The 13,953-nt window shown below is 34.3% G+C and overlaps 1 protein-coding gene and 1 non-coding gene across 2 annotated transcripts; both read right to left on the bottom strand.

Moving 5' to 3' along the window:
- Positions 1-497: 497 nt before the first annotated feature.
- TRNAN-GUU (transfer RNA asparagine (anticodon GUU)) lies at positions 498-571 on the bottom strand. The gene has a single exon. It is a non-coding gene; the product is annotated as a tRNA-Asn (tRNA).
- Positions 572-6,524: 5,953 nt separating this feature from the next.
- LOC131596108 (uncharacterized) lies at positions 6,525-12,647 on the bottom strand. The gene is made up of 9 exons (XM_058868676.1): positions 12,453-12,647; positions 12,183-12,343; positions 11,244-11,293; positions 11,063-11,132; positions 10,859-10,964; positions 10,336-10,402; positions 10,127-10,202; positions 7,047-7,342; positions 6,525-6,957 (listed from the first exon to the last, which is right to left on the bottom strand). Exons 2-9 carry the CDS (start codon positions 12,340-12,342, stop codon positions 6,874-6,876), a joined length of 909 nt encoding a protein of 302 aa, XP_058724659.1. The 5' UTR covers position 12,343; positions 12,453-12,647; the 3' UTR covers positions 6,525-6,873.
- Between the last annotated feature and the right edge of the window lie 1,306 nt (positions 12,648-13,953).

Genomic DNA, 13,953 nt, shown 5'->3' with positions numbered 1-13,953 from the left:
AAAAATGTGGCAAATGGACTCGCACAAGTATCTCACGATTTCATTCAAGGCACCAATTAACACAATTTTATAATTAATAAATACATTCATTCAAGTTGAAAAATACAACAAAGAAGGTGTTTTATGCAACTAGATTGCACATTTAGGTTCACATAAAAGTACAGTATTAGATAAATTATGCAAATAAAAATATCTCAAGCATACATCACGGAAAAAGTGTGGCAAGTTGACTCGGACAAGTATCTCACGATTCCATTCAAGGCACCAAGTAACACAATTTTCTAATTAATAAATATATTAATTCAAGTTGAAAAATACAACAAAGAAGGTGTTTTATGCAACTAGATTGCACATTTGTAACACAATTTTCTAATTAATAAATATATTAATTCAAGTTGAAAAATACAACAAAGAAGGTGTTTTATGCAACTAGATTGCACATTTATGTTCATATAAAAGTATAGTATTAGATAAAATATGCAAATAAAAATAAAAAACGCTAGAGGAAGGGGTTGAACCTTCGACCTTGTGGTTAACAGCCACACGCTCTAACCAACTGAGCTACTCCAGCTTCCATTAGAATTTTACAATATATGTAATTTAGTTTTAAAAATAAGTCCTTACATGCTAATGAAAAGTATATAATTGAATTTAAGACTTCACTTGGGTCATCAATACTTAATGCTTAAAATCACAATTACAATTATCATACACAAAATATCCAAAAAAAAAAAACTAAAAAATCTCACAAATACAATAAGTTATTAGTCTAAAAAACTCACAAATATATTATTTTTTAAACTAATATAACAAAACTGAACCACTTATTAAAATTCAGTTTTTAAAGCACTACATTAAAGAAAACCAATTATAAACAAAATCAACAACATGGTAAGGGACAATATTGTATCATTTAACAAAAAAAAATTCAACTATGCATTAAGGGTTCTTTGTTTTGTTAGAATCTATTCGATTTTGTTTTTTAGATGGAAAAATAAAGGGATGCTTTTGAATATGTTTCTTTCACACTTTAAAGGCTATTTCCTACGCCATGACTATAATAATATTCACATAAACAATTATAATATTTGAAGCACAAACAACTCAAACATGATATAATAACATTCACATAAACAACTATAATATCTTGAAGAAAACAATATAGTCTCCTCCTATTTAACAATGGTCTTAAATAAAAATTTATGATCCATTAATATAATTGCACACAACTTAATCTTAAAGGGAGATGATTCGCTTTGGTTGAACTTGTTGAAAGCCCGTTACGGTGATGTCTCCTTGAAAAGCTTTTGTGGAGGTACGTTTTCTTTACCCTCTTCTCATCCTCTCTCTTCTCTTTCATCTTCTTCTACCTCTTCTTCTTCTTTTTGGTGGAAAGACTTAACCGCTATAGCTAATAGTGGGGGGGAAGATCCTATGGTCTCTCATTGTTGTTTTAAAGTGGGTACCGGGTATTCTACCCCGTTTTGGGAGGCGAAGTGGAGGAAGGATACGAGTTTGAAAGAAGATTATCCGGATTTATTTTTCAATTCTCTTTTGAAAAATGTTTCGGTGGCGGGTATGGGAGGATGGGATAATGGAGTTTGGAAATGGGGAGATTGTGGCATTTTGGAGTCGCATATTACGACTCCTTCTTATCGTTCGGATTTTGTTTCTTTCCGGAATGATCTTAGTACGTTGGTTCCGACTATGTTAGGAAAGGATGAGGTCAGGTGGAACTTGACGGGGGACGAAATTTTTTCCGTAGCTTCTTGTTATAGGCATTATGCTGGTAAGCACATTTCGTTCAAGCCTTTTATTAAGAACAATGTTGCTTTGTCCATTATTTGGAGGTTGGAAGTTCCTTTCAAAATCAAAGCTTTTGGTTGGAGACTTTTTGTGAATAGACTACCTTTAAAGGACCTTCTCAGGATTAGAGGTATTTCTTTTTCTGTGGAAAATCTTAAGTGTGTTTTTTGTGGTACAAATCCGGAAAGTCGGGATCACTCTTTCTTGTGGTGCAAAGGGTTGGAGGCGGTTTGGAGAGAGATTTCTTTTTGGTTTGGTAAACCATGGGGGATGATGGAAGAAGAGTGCATATCGTGTTTCATGGATTGATATTCTTTTTGTAAAAAAAAGAAAGTGAAAGATAGAAAGTTGGGAATAGTGTGGTTAGCGACCGTGTGGATTATTTGGTTAAGTAGGAATAGAATATGTTTCCGCAACGAGGTTTGGAATGTGAATAATACGGTTTGGAATATTAAATCTTTGATTTGGAAGTGGTCTTTTATTGGAGAAATTACTCATCCCATTTGTAGTTTTTACGAATTTAACAAAGATCCTTTGTTATTTATTTCGTAATTCTAATTGGTTTGTAATTTTTCTTGTTGGCGGGTTTTTTCCTGTTTTTGTGTGTAATCGGATTCTGAGAACATTTAGTTCTCCGTTTTATTAATATCTTGCTTACACAAAAAAAAACTTAACCTTACTCTTAAGTACTTGCATATATGAAAAGAAACAAAAACAAATACTATGATATGATACTTACATCTTAATGTGTCCTTTAACTACAACCAAATTGGAATGTCATATCCAACTTGAACAAGATAATTAGTTGACATTGTTAGTTTGCTTGATTTCATAATATGCGTTTTAAATATGTTGTATACCTTAGACTCAACAATCATTCCAATATTATTATTCTCTAAAAAAAATTAAATCGTTTCCCCAAAGATAACTCCGAGTTAGTATATACCCCCTTCTAATCATATTGATCAACACATGTAGTCCAGTCCTTACATGTGTGTATATTCAAGACTTGGCAGTTTGGATAATAATATCTGGTGGGAATGTAGATCATGATATTGCAGTTCTCAATATCGTGCAACAAATTTTGAAGAAAGATAAGAATTTCTTGAACCACAAAAGGTTCAAGAGTAAAAAATAGGTTGTGTGTGACATAATAAAGTGTCTTGTGTGTTTTTATAATATGTATTTTTGTTTTGGATATTTGATATTTTCTATCAGTGCAAGATATTATGTATTATACATTCTCGATTACATGTTACATTACATTTTTTTTTATAGTATTTTTGTTATAATTTTACTTTATGTTGTCACGTTATGGTTATTATTGAAGTTTGTGTAAATTAATTGTTCAAATATAAGTGAAAAATATATATTATAATGTAAAACACATGTTCATATTCTATAATCTCCAGTACATATTAAGGAGGTATTATACTATTTTAGATTATAGAATTCAAACTTGCGTAAAACACGTCAATTTTAAGTTTGAATGATAGAATATAAACCTTATTAACACGAGATTTTATGATGTCATGTCTAGATTTCACTGATAGTTTTTGTGGCATATAATGCATAAAAAATATATAAATTTATATGTTTGGTTCATTCTAGTTCATGATTCAAAATACAAAACACGTTCTCATAACTAGTAAAAATGAACTTCAACATAAGTGTAGTTTAATACAACAACTGGACTCCTCCCTATTTGTTTAGGATCAATGTCGATTTTACACTATTTGATATGAAGTATTAAATGGATTGTCACCACAGCCACCGCAATATAATGTTAATTCTATATTTTTATGGTTGGCATTATGTGTGGTAAAACTAACTTATGGCAACATGTTGAACAAGATGTTCTATCTTAAACTGGTGAAACATGTCGAGTAAGATGTCCTACGCAGGATCATCCGACATCGTGACTAATATGTACAGCTAGATCTTTGAAGTCTCTTATTTAGCTACAAGTGCAGAATATTTTGAAATATTGTGCAATCATATATGGAGCTTGATTTAGGGATAAAAGATTGTCTATGTTTTCAAGATGTATGATTAGTTTCTAAATATGGAGAATATTTAGGAAACTAATAATTGGAGCCCTATCTTTATGGAGAATATTTTGGAGAATTTTCAGCAGTTCCCTACTGCAATTTAAAATCTCAATCGAGTCCAGAAGATTGTTTGAAATAGCAAGCAACAAACCTAATTGAAGGGCGGAACATATATTGTATTTTTGTGTTAGGGTTTGTGTTGTCTTGTTAATTATGAGTCTCTCTAATATCATCTTGATAGAAGAGTAGGACTATCTCTTTTGATTTGTAATTGATGTTAATCATTCATAAGCTTTTAAGCATTGAGTGATTGTGTATCTTTGAAGTATGACTTCTAAAGTTTATAAACCGGTTATCACGTTTGTGATTGAGGGGGATTGAGAAGGGTCTCATACCTAGGTGAGTCGTAGGTAGAAGTATAACACGGGTAGTAATTAAGTGAGAAGGCAGTAAATTGGAGGTTGTTTACATAAGACTTTGAATTGATACTATCATAGTGGACTTATCCCTGGCTTGATAGGCCCTAGAGTAGGTGTTGTTATACATCAAACTGGGTGAACAATTTTGCATGTTCATTTATCTTCTAGTATTGTTTTTAAATTGTTAATACCTTGTCATTGTGTGTTGTTTAGAGACTAGTGTCTCAACATCTCTTAAAAGATCTGAGATTTGAATACCAGAATTTCATGTATGAATGGTGGTTAGTTTTGAGTGTTGTTGTTCGTGAATCTACTCTGATGGATGTGTTTATTTCGCCAACACGCAACTTTAAAATGAAGATGATTTGAGAACCTTGTTCTCAATATTTTGTCAGTATCGTTCTTTTGGAACAATCCAATTAGATGTTACCCTAGTCAGATCTGTTTGTGTTATCTATTCTTCAATAGTATATACTATCTTTTGGATGAGGGACTGTTTGTGAGATTTTTTTTTAAACTAGTTAAAAACTCTAGTGAGCGCATAAATAAATAAATTAATTATAGAATGTAAAAAATTTAAATTTAAAACAACGTTTGTGTCCCGGACAATTATCCCAGATTCATCTGTTTTCATTTGTTTTGATGTTTTTGCTGCAACTTTATATATTTTCATTTTTTATGTTTTATCGTATTTTGTGTCCCTCATAATTATCCTTGATTTTATCTTAGGTTTAAATTATGTACAATACTTTTTAAAATTGTGCGTTTGACCACGCCTAACACTATGTAGCTTGAATTACAAGTTAGAGATTTGTAGCAGAAATTTCATACAAGTTTGACTCAAGTCACAACTTTGCTTAACTTGAGTAAGTCAAAAATTCTAGATTTTGGAACTAGAAGGCTTGACTCAATTCAAGTATTTGTTTGAATCAAGTCATTTTTTTAATCGAATCATGAATGAACTATCAATTTTGGATTTTATTTCAGGATATGTGATTTGAGTCATGGATTGGCTTGACTCGAATTACATGATTCAAGTCATGACTCGAAATAACAAAAATCATGATTTTATCATTTTAACTAAAGTCACTATCTCTCTTGATTCAAATAAACAATTTGGCTTTTGACTCAAATCAAATTATTGGATTTTCCATCAATTTTGTGCCTTATTTATAGCACATGTATAAATTAATTTCTTTCTCTCTCTAAAAATATAACATCATAATCTTTGAAAAATCAATACTATTTTGTCAACCACAAAAGTTTTTGTTCAAATTAACCTTGAACAAAAACTTCTTTAGTGAGTTAATTTCTTGAGTGTGAATAAGTTTTGTGTGAGATTATTTTAAAAAAATCATCTTCAACTTTTATCCAAAAACACCATTGTTGTGGTTACTCAACTCTAAGTGAGAGTGTGAGTGGTAGTTGTGAGGTACATTAGAATATTTTTGTGGATATTGTTTTCCATTATTCAAATTGAAGAATCATATTGTCGTTGTGAGTTATGGAAATTGACATCCAATGAAGAAAAAGAAGACTTTCTTCTTTAAGGATTTTTCCAGTAGGATCGAGTGAAATCTTGAAGTTTCTAGCTCCTTCATAAGTTTAAATATTCATAGAAGGAAATTTCTGTAGGATTGAGGGAAGTTCGTTGCAGAAGAAATCTTAGAATACTTTGGTACTAATAAAGTGGTTGGTTCAAGATCGAGTGAATATATTAAAAGATTTGCAGTCTAATGAGTTGTGTACAACTGAAGGATTTTCAGTTTGTCTATGATTATTTGTTATATCAAAAGATACTTGTAATAATTTTAAATTAGTGGAATACTAACTAATTTTCAATAGCTTATCATTGAAGATTGGACTAGGTGCAAGTGAGGGTGACACATCAAACCAGTATAAATAATGATGTACTTTTTATGCATGCCTCTCTTTAATTTCTGAGAGTTTGCCTCTCTTTTTATCCAACCCTAATTTTCTAATTTCTAACTTAAAAAATAAATTAAGGACTAATTTGTTGCAAGCATCTAATATGTGTTGTTGTGGAGTCTGCATAGAGTCTCAATTGAAGGAAGGTTTGGTTACGAAAGACAGGTGCAGAAGATGCATAGATAGTCGAACCTAAAACTAAGGATACATTAAGGAAGAGAAGAATATGGATCTGGGAAGAAGAATTAAGTGTTAATATAACTAAATTAATGGGGACTTTATATATTCCTAATGACATTTACATATGATAAATGAGTACGCATAGAAAATATACGTGGATGATTAATTTAATTCATTTTAATTGTGATACATAAGAGACTAAATGTAAATTTAAACCAGAGTTAAAGAAACTTTCTAACTCCTCTGTCCTCACCCAGAGAGGTAGGAAGGAGGCATTCATCAAAGTTGGAATGGCAATAAATTATATCCTGTAGATTATAAATTTTGCCATTATAAATTTCATGAAAATGATTGTACCAATTTTCTATTTTCATGAAAATGACATTTCAAAAAAAAAAAAAAAACAATGCCCTGACAGTACACCTTAATTTAGCATGTACAAATACAATTTCAGTAACCATTCAAAACTGTTAAAATTACTTTATATTCTACTCAACCTCCATAGCAGAATTTGCTTGGTCTAGGAAGCTTTTTAGCTCCTTTACTCTTTGCCTGGTCAATGCAACACAATCCTGAAACCACAACGATAGTACTTAGCATCAATTTATGTATCTAGTAAAAAAAAAACACCCTTTAATTCCATTGCAATGTGCAAACTTACCTGAATAGCAGAAGTAAAGGCAAGAACAGGCCCACCAGGCTTGTAAAGTGATATTAGTTGACCAGATGTATCCAAAACAATTGTCACATGGGTTTCAATTATGGATTCTTCTTCTGCAGTAGGATCAGCCAAGATGTAGTTCTTGTGAAGTATGCATGTTAGCGATAATGGAATGCTTTTTAATGTGAGCTTCCTCTTCTCCTTATTGACTTGCTCCTTTGCCTGCTTCTGTCCATCTCCGTCGGACATCAGTACTATTTTGCCATCATCATTCATCGCGACGGCAGGAATTTGCACTGGCAACATGGAAATGTACATAAGTCAAAACCAATATGCTAATACCACAGCATGAATGTTAAAAGAACAATTCACATTAAGGATATCGATGGCAATACATAAAACTCCCTTTGACATGAAATCATACAAGTTGGTGATAATTTGATAAACATAATTTAATTTCCAATGCAGCATTTGTTTCGTGCATACAAAGGTACAACTAATAAGAAGCTGGATCATTAATTGGTAATACATTATAGAAAGAAACATGTAATCAGATTATTAGAATATCTATACTATACTGCTATATTAAAGCATGTACTCTACTCTGTTATGTTAACTCATTCTCCTGAATTAGATAGTCATTTAGCATTGTTGTAACAATGATTAACGGTTAGAGCAGTTAGTTAATAAGTAACTGTCAAAGATCTCTTTGTGGCACTATAAATGTATCACCTGAGACTGAATCAATTAAGCCAATACATCATAATATCAAATACTCTTTGCAGACAGACATTCTCTCTCCCAATTTGCTTTTGAGAGTCTAAAATTTCTCTCAATTTCAGTCACTCCCAGTTATATGGTATCCAGGGCCTTCTTTGTGTTTAACACGTGTGTATGGCCAAACCAGTTCAAACACCTGAACAGACACCATGACTAGGTGGCAGTCCTGCCAGAAATTCCTTTTCTAGAGCCTTAATCACCGTTGACTTTTTCTCAGTACTCTTCTTTATCACTCTTGCCCTCACCCACAAATGCCCCATTCAGCAATTGGATGTCAATAATTCATTTTGCAGTGGATTCCACAACCTGTACATGGTTGAGCCGACCTCGCTTTGATGCTGCTGACAAATTTCTGGTTTGCAGGCTTAACAAATCTCTTTATGGCCCCCAACCAGGCAACACGGGGCTGGTTTGAAAGACTCAAATTCTTCTAGGATTTGGGTTTTTATCCAAATGTAAACTGTCATTGTTTATTTCTTAAAGGGAAACCAAAGAAGTTATGCATTCATCTATGTCTGATACGATAGCCATTGTCAGCACATCTTTTATAACTGATGATCTCATTGCCTAGTTAAATTCACTCTTTGCCTTGAAATGGTACGGTTTTCAGAATTACTAAATCCTTTATGAGGTCAAACATGTTCCCAATGACTCTACGTTCTTCAATAGACTAAATACAATTGTGTCCTTATAGTGAAAGCCAATGTATGTAGCTGAGGCTAAGGGGATTTTCACCCCTATGGTGACCAGATTCATGACCATCAAGCATGGAGCTAATTATGTCTGAGCCCACTTGTACACCATGTCCATTGTTGGAACTTTGCACCAAACAATTCTCACCAGGCAGCAGACAAATTAACATAAATAAAGCTTGTCAGTTCCTCTTTTAATATACCAGGGATCACCGCCGGGTTGTTAAGCAACACCTTCATTCTCTAAAGGACCCTTATCACTCATGACTTGCTTTTCCAACCGATCAACCATCATAAATCACTCTCCATGTTTGCCTTTTTCACGACGTGGACTAGGGTAGGTGATCCAGATGACGAGCCCTCCGTCTTTGGCTTGTGCATATTTTAGGCCCAAATCTGGTCTTTTGGTTGCTAGATACAATACTGAGACTGGATATCATAACCTGTCTAATACAGTTGCTGAAATCATGTGGACTCAGAGGCTAAAGGGATTTCTACTCCATTGTTGTTGTAAGTGTGATATTTAAAATAATGAGTCATTACCATAAAATCATAAACCTTGTTCTTCACCCTCAAAACAAAGCGCGTGGACCTGGATTAATTCTCTGTTTGAGAAATGTGCTAAGCGAAAGCCTTGCTTGTATTCTTGCTTAGGATCAGGTAGCTGACCCCTGCATCAATCCCTATCTTCCACATAATTCTGGAATCTTCGCACTAAGCTCAAGGTTCTGGACTTTGGGCTACTCTACCCATGCTCGAGAGAGAAAAATTACAGTAGTTTCTGTAATATACTTATTATAGCCGGCATTGCTGTCACAGTGACAGCTAGTACAGTTTGTTACAACTGCAACTGTTAAAAAAGCTCATTGTATCACTATAAATTTATCATCTGAAGTTGAATCCAATCCATTCAAGCCAATATATCATAATACCAAGCAAATACACTTCACAAAAATTCTTTCTTCCCTTTTTTCTCAGGATTCTTATTATTTTCTTGAGGTTGTTTTCACTTTCTAAAACTAATAAGTATTCAGTATATTATGAAGACATCTCTTTGCTGCACTATAAGTGATTCATCTGGGGCTGAATAATTCAAGCCAATATATCAGAAGAACGTGATAGAACCAACTGGATAACAATAACAGACCTATCAGAATACCAAACAAACTTCACATAAACTGTCTATCTCCCCCACTCTCCCTTTCTCTCTCTAGATTCTAACTTTTTTGGCTTACACTTCATATCACTTATTGAGACTGTAATAAAGATTCAGCATACCGTGAAGAAAGTAATTACACCTTTTAATAAAATAAAAACTATACAAATTTCATGCAGTGTATCCAATTCAAAAAATATTTAGTTCAATTCAGGAAAGCAATGCTAGGAGTAGGAAGTGGATATTGATTACTCTTATATTACTACTGAGATCTACCAACTGAAATGTATTTGTCCAGATTGCCTTAAATTTCTTTATATGTCATGTAAATAAACAATCAATAAGAGGGCAGGTTTTCTTTAACAGTGCTTTCTTTATATGCAAGAATATTTTATCTTCTGAATGATTCACAATATGACTGCATATAGTAACACTGAAGACACACTACTTACAATGAGATAAGGCAGCAACTGCGGAAAGTAAAGCAGCATCAAAAAGAGCCCCATCAGCATCCAAACAATAGATATCCTGCATTTTGTCATTCAATAATTGAGAACTAAGCATTCAAAGGAAATAAAGATAAAGCACCTCACACCATACAATGCATTGCTTCTATGGAAAATAACTGAAATTTGATAAATACAGCACATATAAACCTTACCAAGTAAGCCATCCATGCAGCTTTTCCACCAACCAAGGACAATTCTTTCAAATCAATCATGCCAGAACTGAAAAAAATAAAATACGATAAAGGTCATAGAAATAAGATAGTTTAAACTCGACTGTAACCAAATTTAACCGATCAAATGAGCTATTGATACTACTGATCACCAAAAAGTATAACATAGAACAACACAAATACAAAGTTCTTGAAAGCTGTGGGGGACACAAGTTGTCTGAACCATAAACCAAGCTAAACACAACAGACTATCAGTTAAAAGTTCACTCACAACAAGGTTAGTGGAGTCATTTTGGTATAGCTATAAGAGACAAATTAATATATATTCACAAACTTTTCCTTACCAGCTAAAAACCTAAACCTAAAAACTCTGCTTTATTTTCCTATTTACCTTCCACCTTGTTGAAAAGACAAGGTAGACAAGGTTCATAGAGTGTTTCTGCTAGAATTAGCTTCTCACATGATCCAAAATAGTTACTAAGCAACATGAAAGATTAAAACTTGCCTTGAAATGGTGTCAGACAACTGCTTTGACACAACCGGCTCTGCTTCAGCAGGCCTACCAGGCCTAACAATCGGAGAACAAATCGAAGGCATGTGGAAGTCAATAGCTGAAATAATAGATATCAACACATCAAATTTTCACCCTATATGTCATCACAATTAAATAATCAACAAGCAAGTGGCAAAGCTGGTAATGGCCGCGAACCTAAACAACCCTCGTCTGGTGACTCCAAGGAAGGAGTCATAACTTCCATTTTAATAGCAGTCAACATAGTCTGAGGAAAGAAGACATAACAAAATCAGTTAAATTCATTCTAATTCAATAATAAACTCTCTTACTCAAATGCAAGCACAAAATAGACACTAGAAAAAAACAAATATCTAACCGTGGATCCAATCTTCACAAGAGCTGACCCATTAGCAGATGCAACAGCACCTAACCATAAAGAGAAACAACCACCTCAATATACTCCAATTGTGAATAACATATTACCGGCATATGCAGTTGTGTGTGTATCTGAAAGAGCTTATGAAATATTATCTATTAGCTACTTTCTCTTTATTCCCATTAATTCTCAACAATACATGTTTGGATAAATAGCTTAGCTTAGTTAAACACTTATAGCTCAATCACTTACCGTATAAGTGCTTATGTAAAAGTTATTTCAATAACAAAAGATAAGATCACAACAAATCGTGTTCATATAAGTTATACGTTGTTTTCATAAACTATTCTTGAGAGCTTATGAAAGTACACTGGAAGAACAGGTCATAGGCTGCTTCTATAAGCTCTCTAAAACAGTCTCACAACTCACAAGTGCTTTTTCGGTACATAAGCTAAAGTAAGTCAATCAAAATAGAGTGTATGTGAACAAGTTACAACTTATATGAACATAATTAACCACATTTATGTCGTGTTTGGATAAACACCTAAATTTGCAGAATATAGCATAAGCGATTATGTATAACCTAATTCTAAAACAACAGATACAATAAAGTTCAATTATTTTCGTATAAGCTATAGGCCGTTTCCATAGGCTCGCTTAAACTCTCAGACAAGTTCAAATAAGTCAATCCAAACAGAATCTTTAATTATAAAAATAGGTTATAAAAATAAGTTGAAAACAACTTATAAACATGTTATAAGTTGTTTTCATAAGTTCACTTAGACAAGTTCAAATAAGACAGTCCAAATAGAGTCTTTAATTACAAAAACAACTTATGCATTGATTGATATAAGCACTTAATTAAGCTATTTATCGAAATGCAACCTAAATAACAAATGTTAGCAAATTAGAATAGCAATGAGATTAAAAGCAACTAACCAAGAAATATACTTGTTTCTCTAGCTTCTTTAAGTGGTCTACCATCAGGACGAATAGATTCAGCAAGATGCCGCTCGAAATACCGAAGCGGAAAAAGACGTCGAAACGCATCAACCTCCATTTCAGACGACAAGTCCTCCGTCGCATTTGGAAGACTCATTCTATTTGTAAAATAGTATGTTAACAAAACAGAAAAAAAACGAACAAGAAATAACAAAACGCAATGCAATGAAGGTTAAACGAAATTGAAAATAGAGGCGAAAAATATACCTTTTGAGTGAGGAAAGAGTTTTACGGTGACGGCTTTTGGAACGACGGCGCGGTACGGTGATAGAGAGGTTCGGTGGTTTTCGTGAGGTTTTTGGTTGCGAGATGAGTGAGATTTTTGTTTTGGAATGGCTGGTTCGGGTTTTGGTCAAACGGCTATTTGAAGTGCGGGTCGGGTTGAACCGAACAGGGTTATTCCGGGTTGGTGGTACCGGCTCAAATCTGTATTGATGGACGGTTAAAACAAAATCAGGAGCCACGAAAAATCGACGTCACCAGACACCAACCAAATAACCTCAAAATTTAAATAAAGAAATAACTATATAAAAAATACTCATAAGATAAAAGAAATTTTTTTCTCAATAGACCCATCAATCTCTTAGACACAACGTGAATTTTCAATTTTGCCCTCTATAAATATATATTCAGAAGCGTTAAAAATATATATAAATCAACTTATTTCATTTCAGCAATCCTTCCGTAGATGCATCTATGTAACGTGTTGAAAACAAAGTGTTCCGTAAATGTACCTACGGAACAGTCTACTATATTTTCAAGACAATAATAAATGGTTGACAAAAAAATATCGTATAAATAATGTTGGTTATAATGTCGAATACATCATTAAAGTAACATACATAAATGAAATAGATATAGATATATAAAAAACCACAAGCATCACTACTGTGTGTGCCGAACATCATCATGCGCCTCTCCTTTGCCTCTAGTCCCGCCTCCGCCTCTGCGTTCACCACGCCCTCTGCTGGCTCTGCCTCTAGCGTCAAGTGTCCCACCAGTTCTGGCACGATGTCTACGGTACATAAATGCCTCATCTGCCAGCATAATCATAACATACACCACACGCCTCTACTCAGACCCCTCAAGTAATAAACTATCTGCAATAGCTCCTAGGCCCGTGTCAGCTATCTGACGACACCGAGGAAGAAGATCCTGAGTGTGGTCAAACTCAGCCTAATGAGTCCGCAAAATCTCCTCGTGGGCTAGTCTGGGCGGATCTCCAGGTGCAGAGGGAAGCATTTACGGGTGTGACACTCTATAGTACCAGGTGATGTACCCCTCGACGCAGCTCCGGTCGCTCTCTGCTCTCGTCGCCCGAGTCTCCTCAGGAACCATGTGATGCTCCCTGTCTGCAAAGACCTCATCTAACTGCTGATGGGTCATGACGATAGGAGCAGAGACAGTAGGGTCACGAGGTATCGTCTGTGCATAGCCAAACTGACGCATGACACGCTTCGGAAGATAACGTACAATAATGGTCGAGCTGGCGGCCAACCATCTAAAATATAGTGCTATCTCATCAAACGGAACCGTCTCACGGTGCTAAGCATAACAATCATAATGTATGTCCTGGGCAACCATGCGATCAAGTCCGCGCTTGTAAGGATCTGACACTTGGTTCCCTCTGCGGGGGCTGAATGCACTGGCACGCGGCATGAGCTCAGTGTAGGTAGGCACCTCTCCCCAACCAATAGTATCAGGGAAG

This window comes from Vicia villosa, linkage group LG4, assembly GCF_029867415.1.
Source record: "Vicia villosa cultivar HV-30 ecotype Madison, WI linkage group LG4, Vvil1.0, whole genome shotgun sequence".
NCBI classification, from domain to species: Eukaryota; Viridiplantae; Streptophyta; class Magnoliopsida; order Fabales; family Fabaceae; genus Vicia; species Vicia villosa.
Note: the sequence above shows the minus strand (reverse complement) of the source record. Positions and strands in the feature narration are given on the sequence as shown.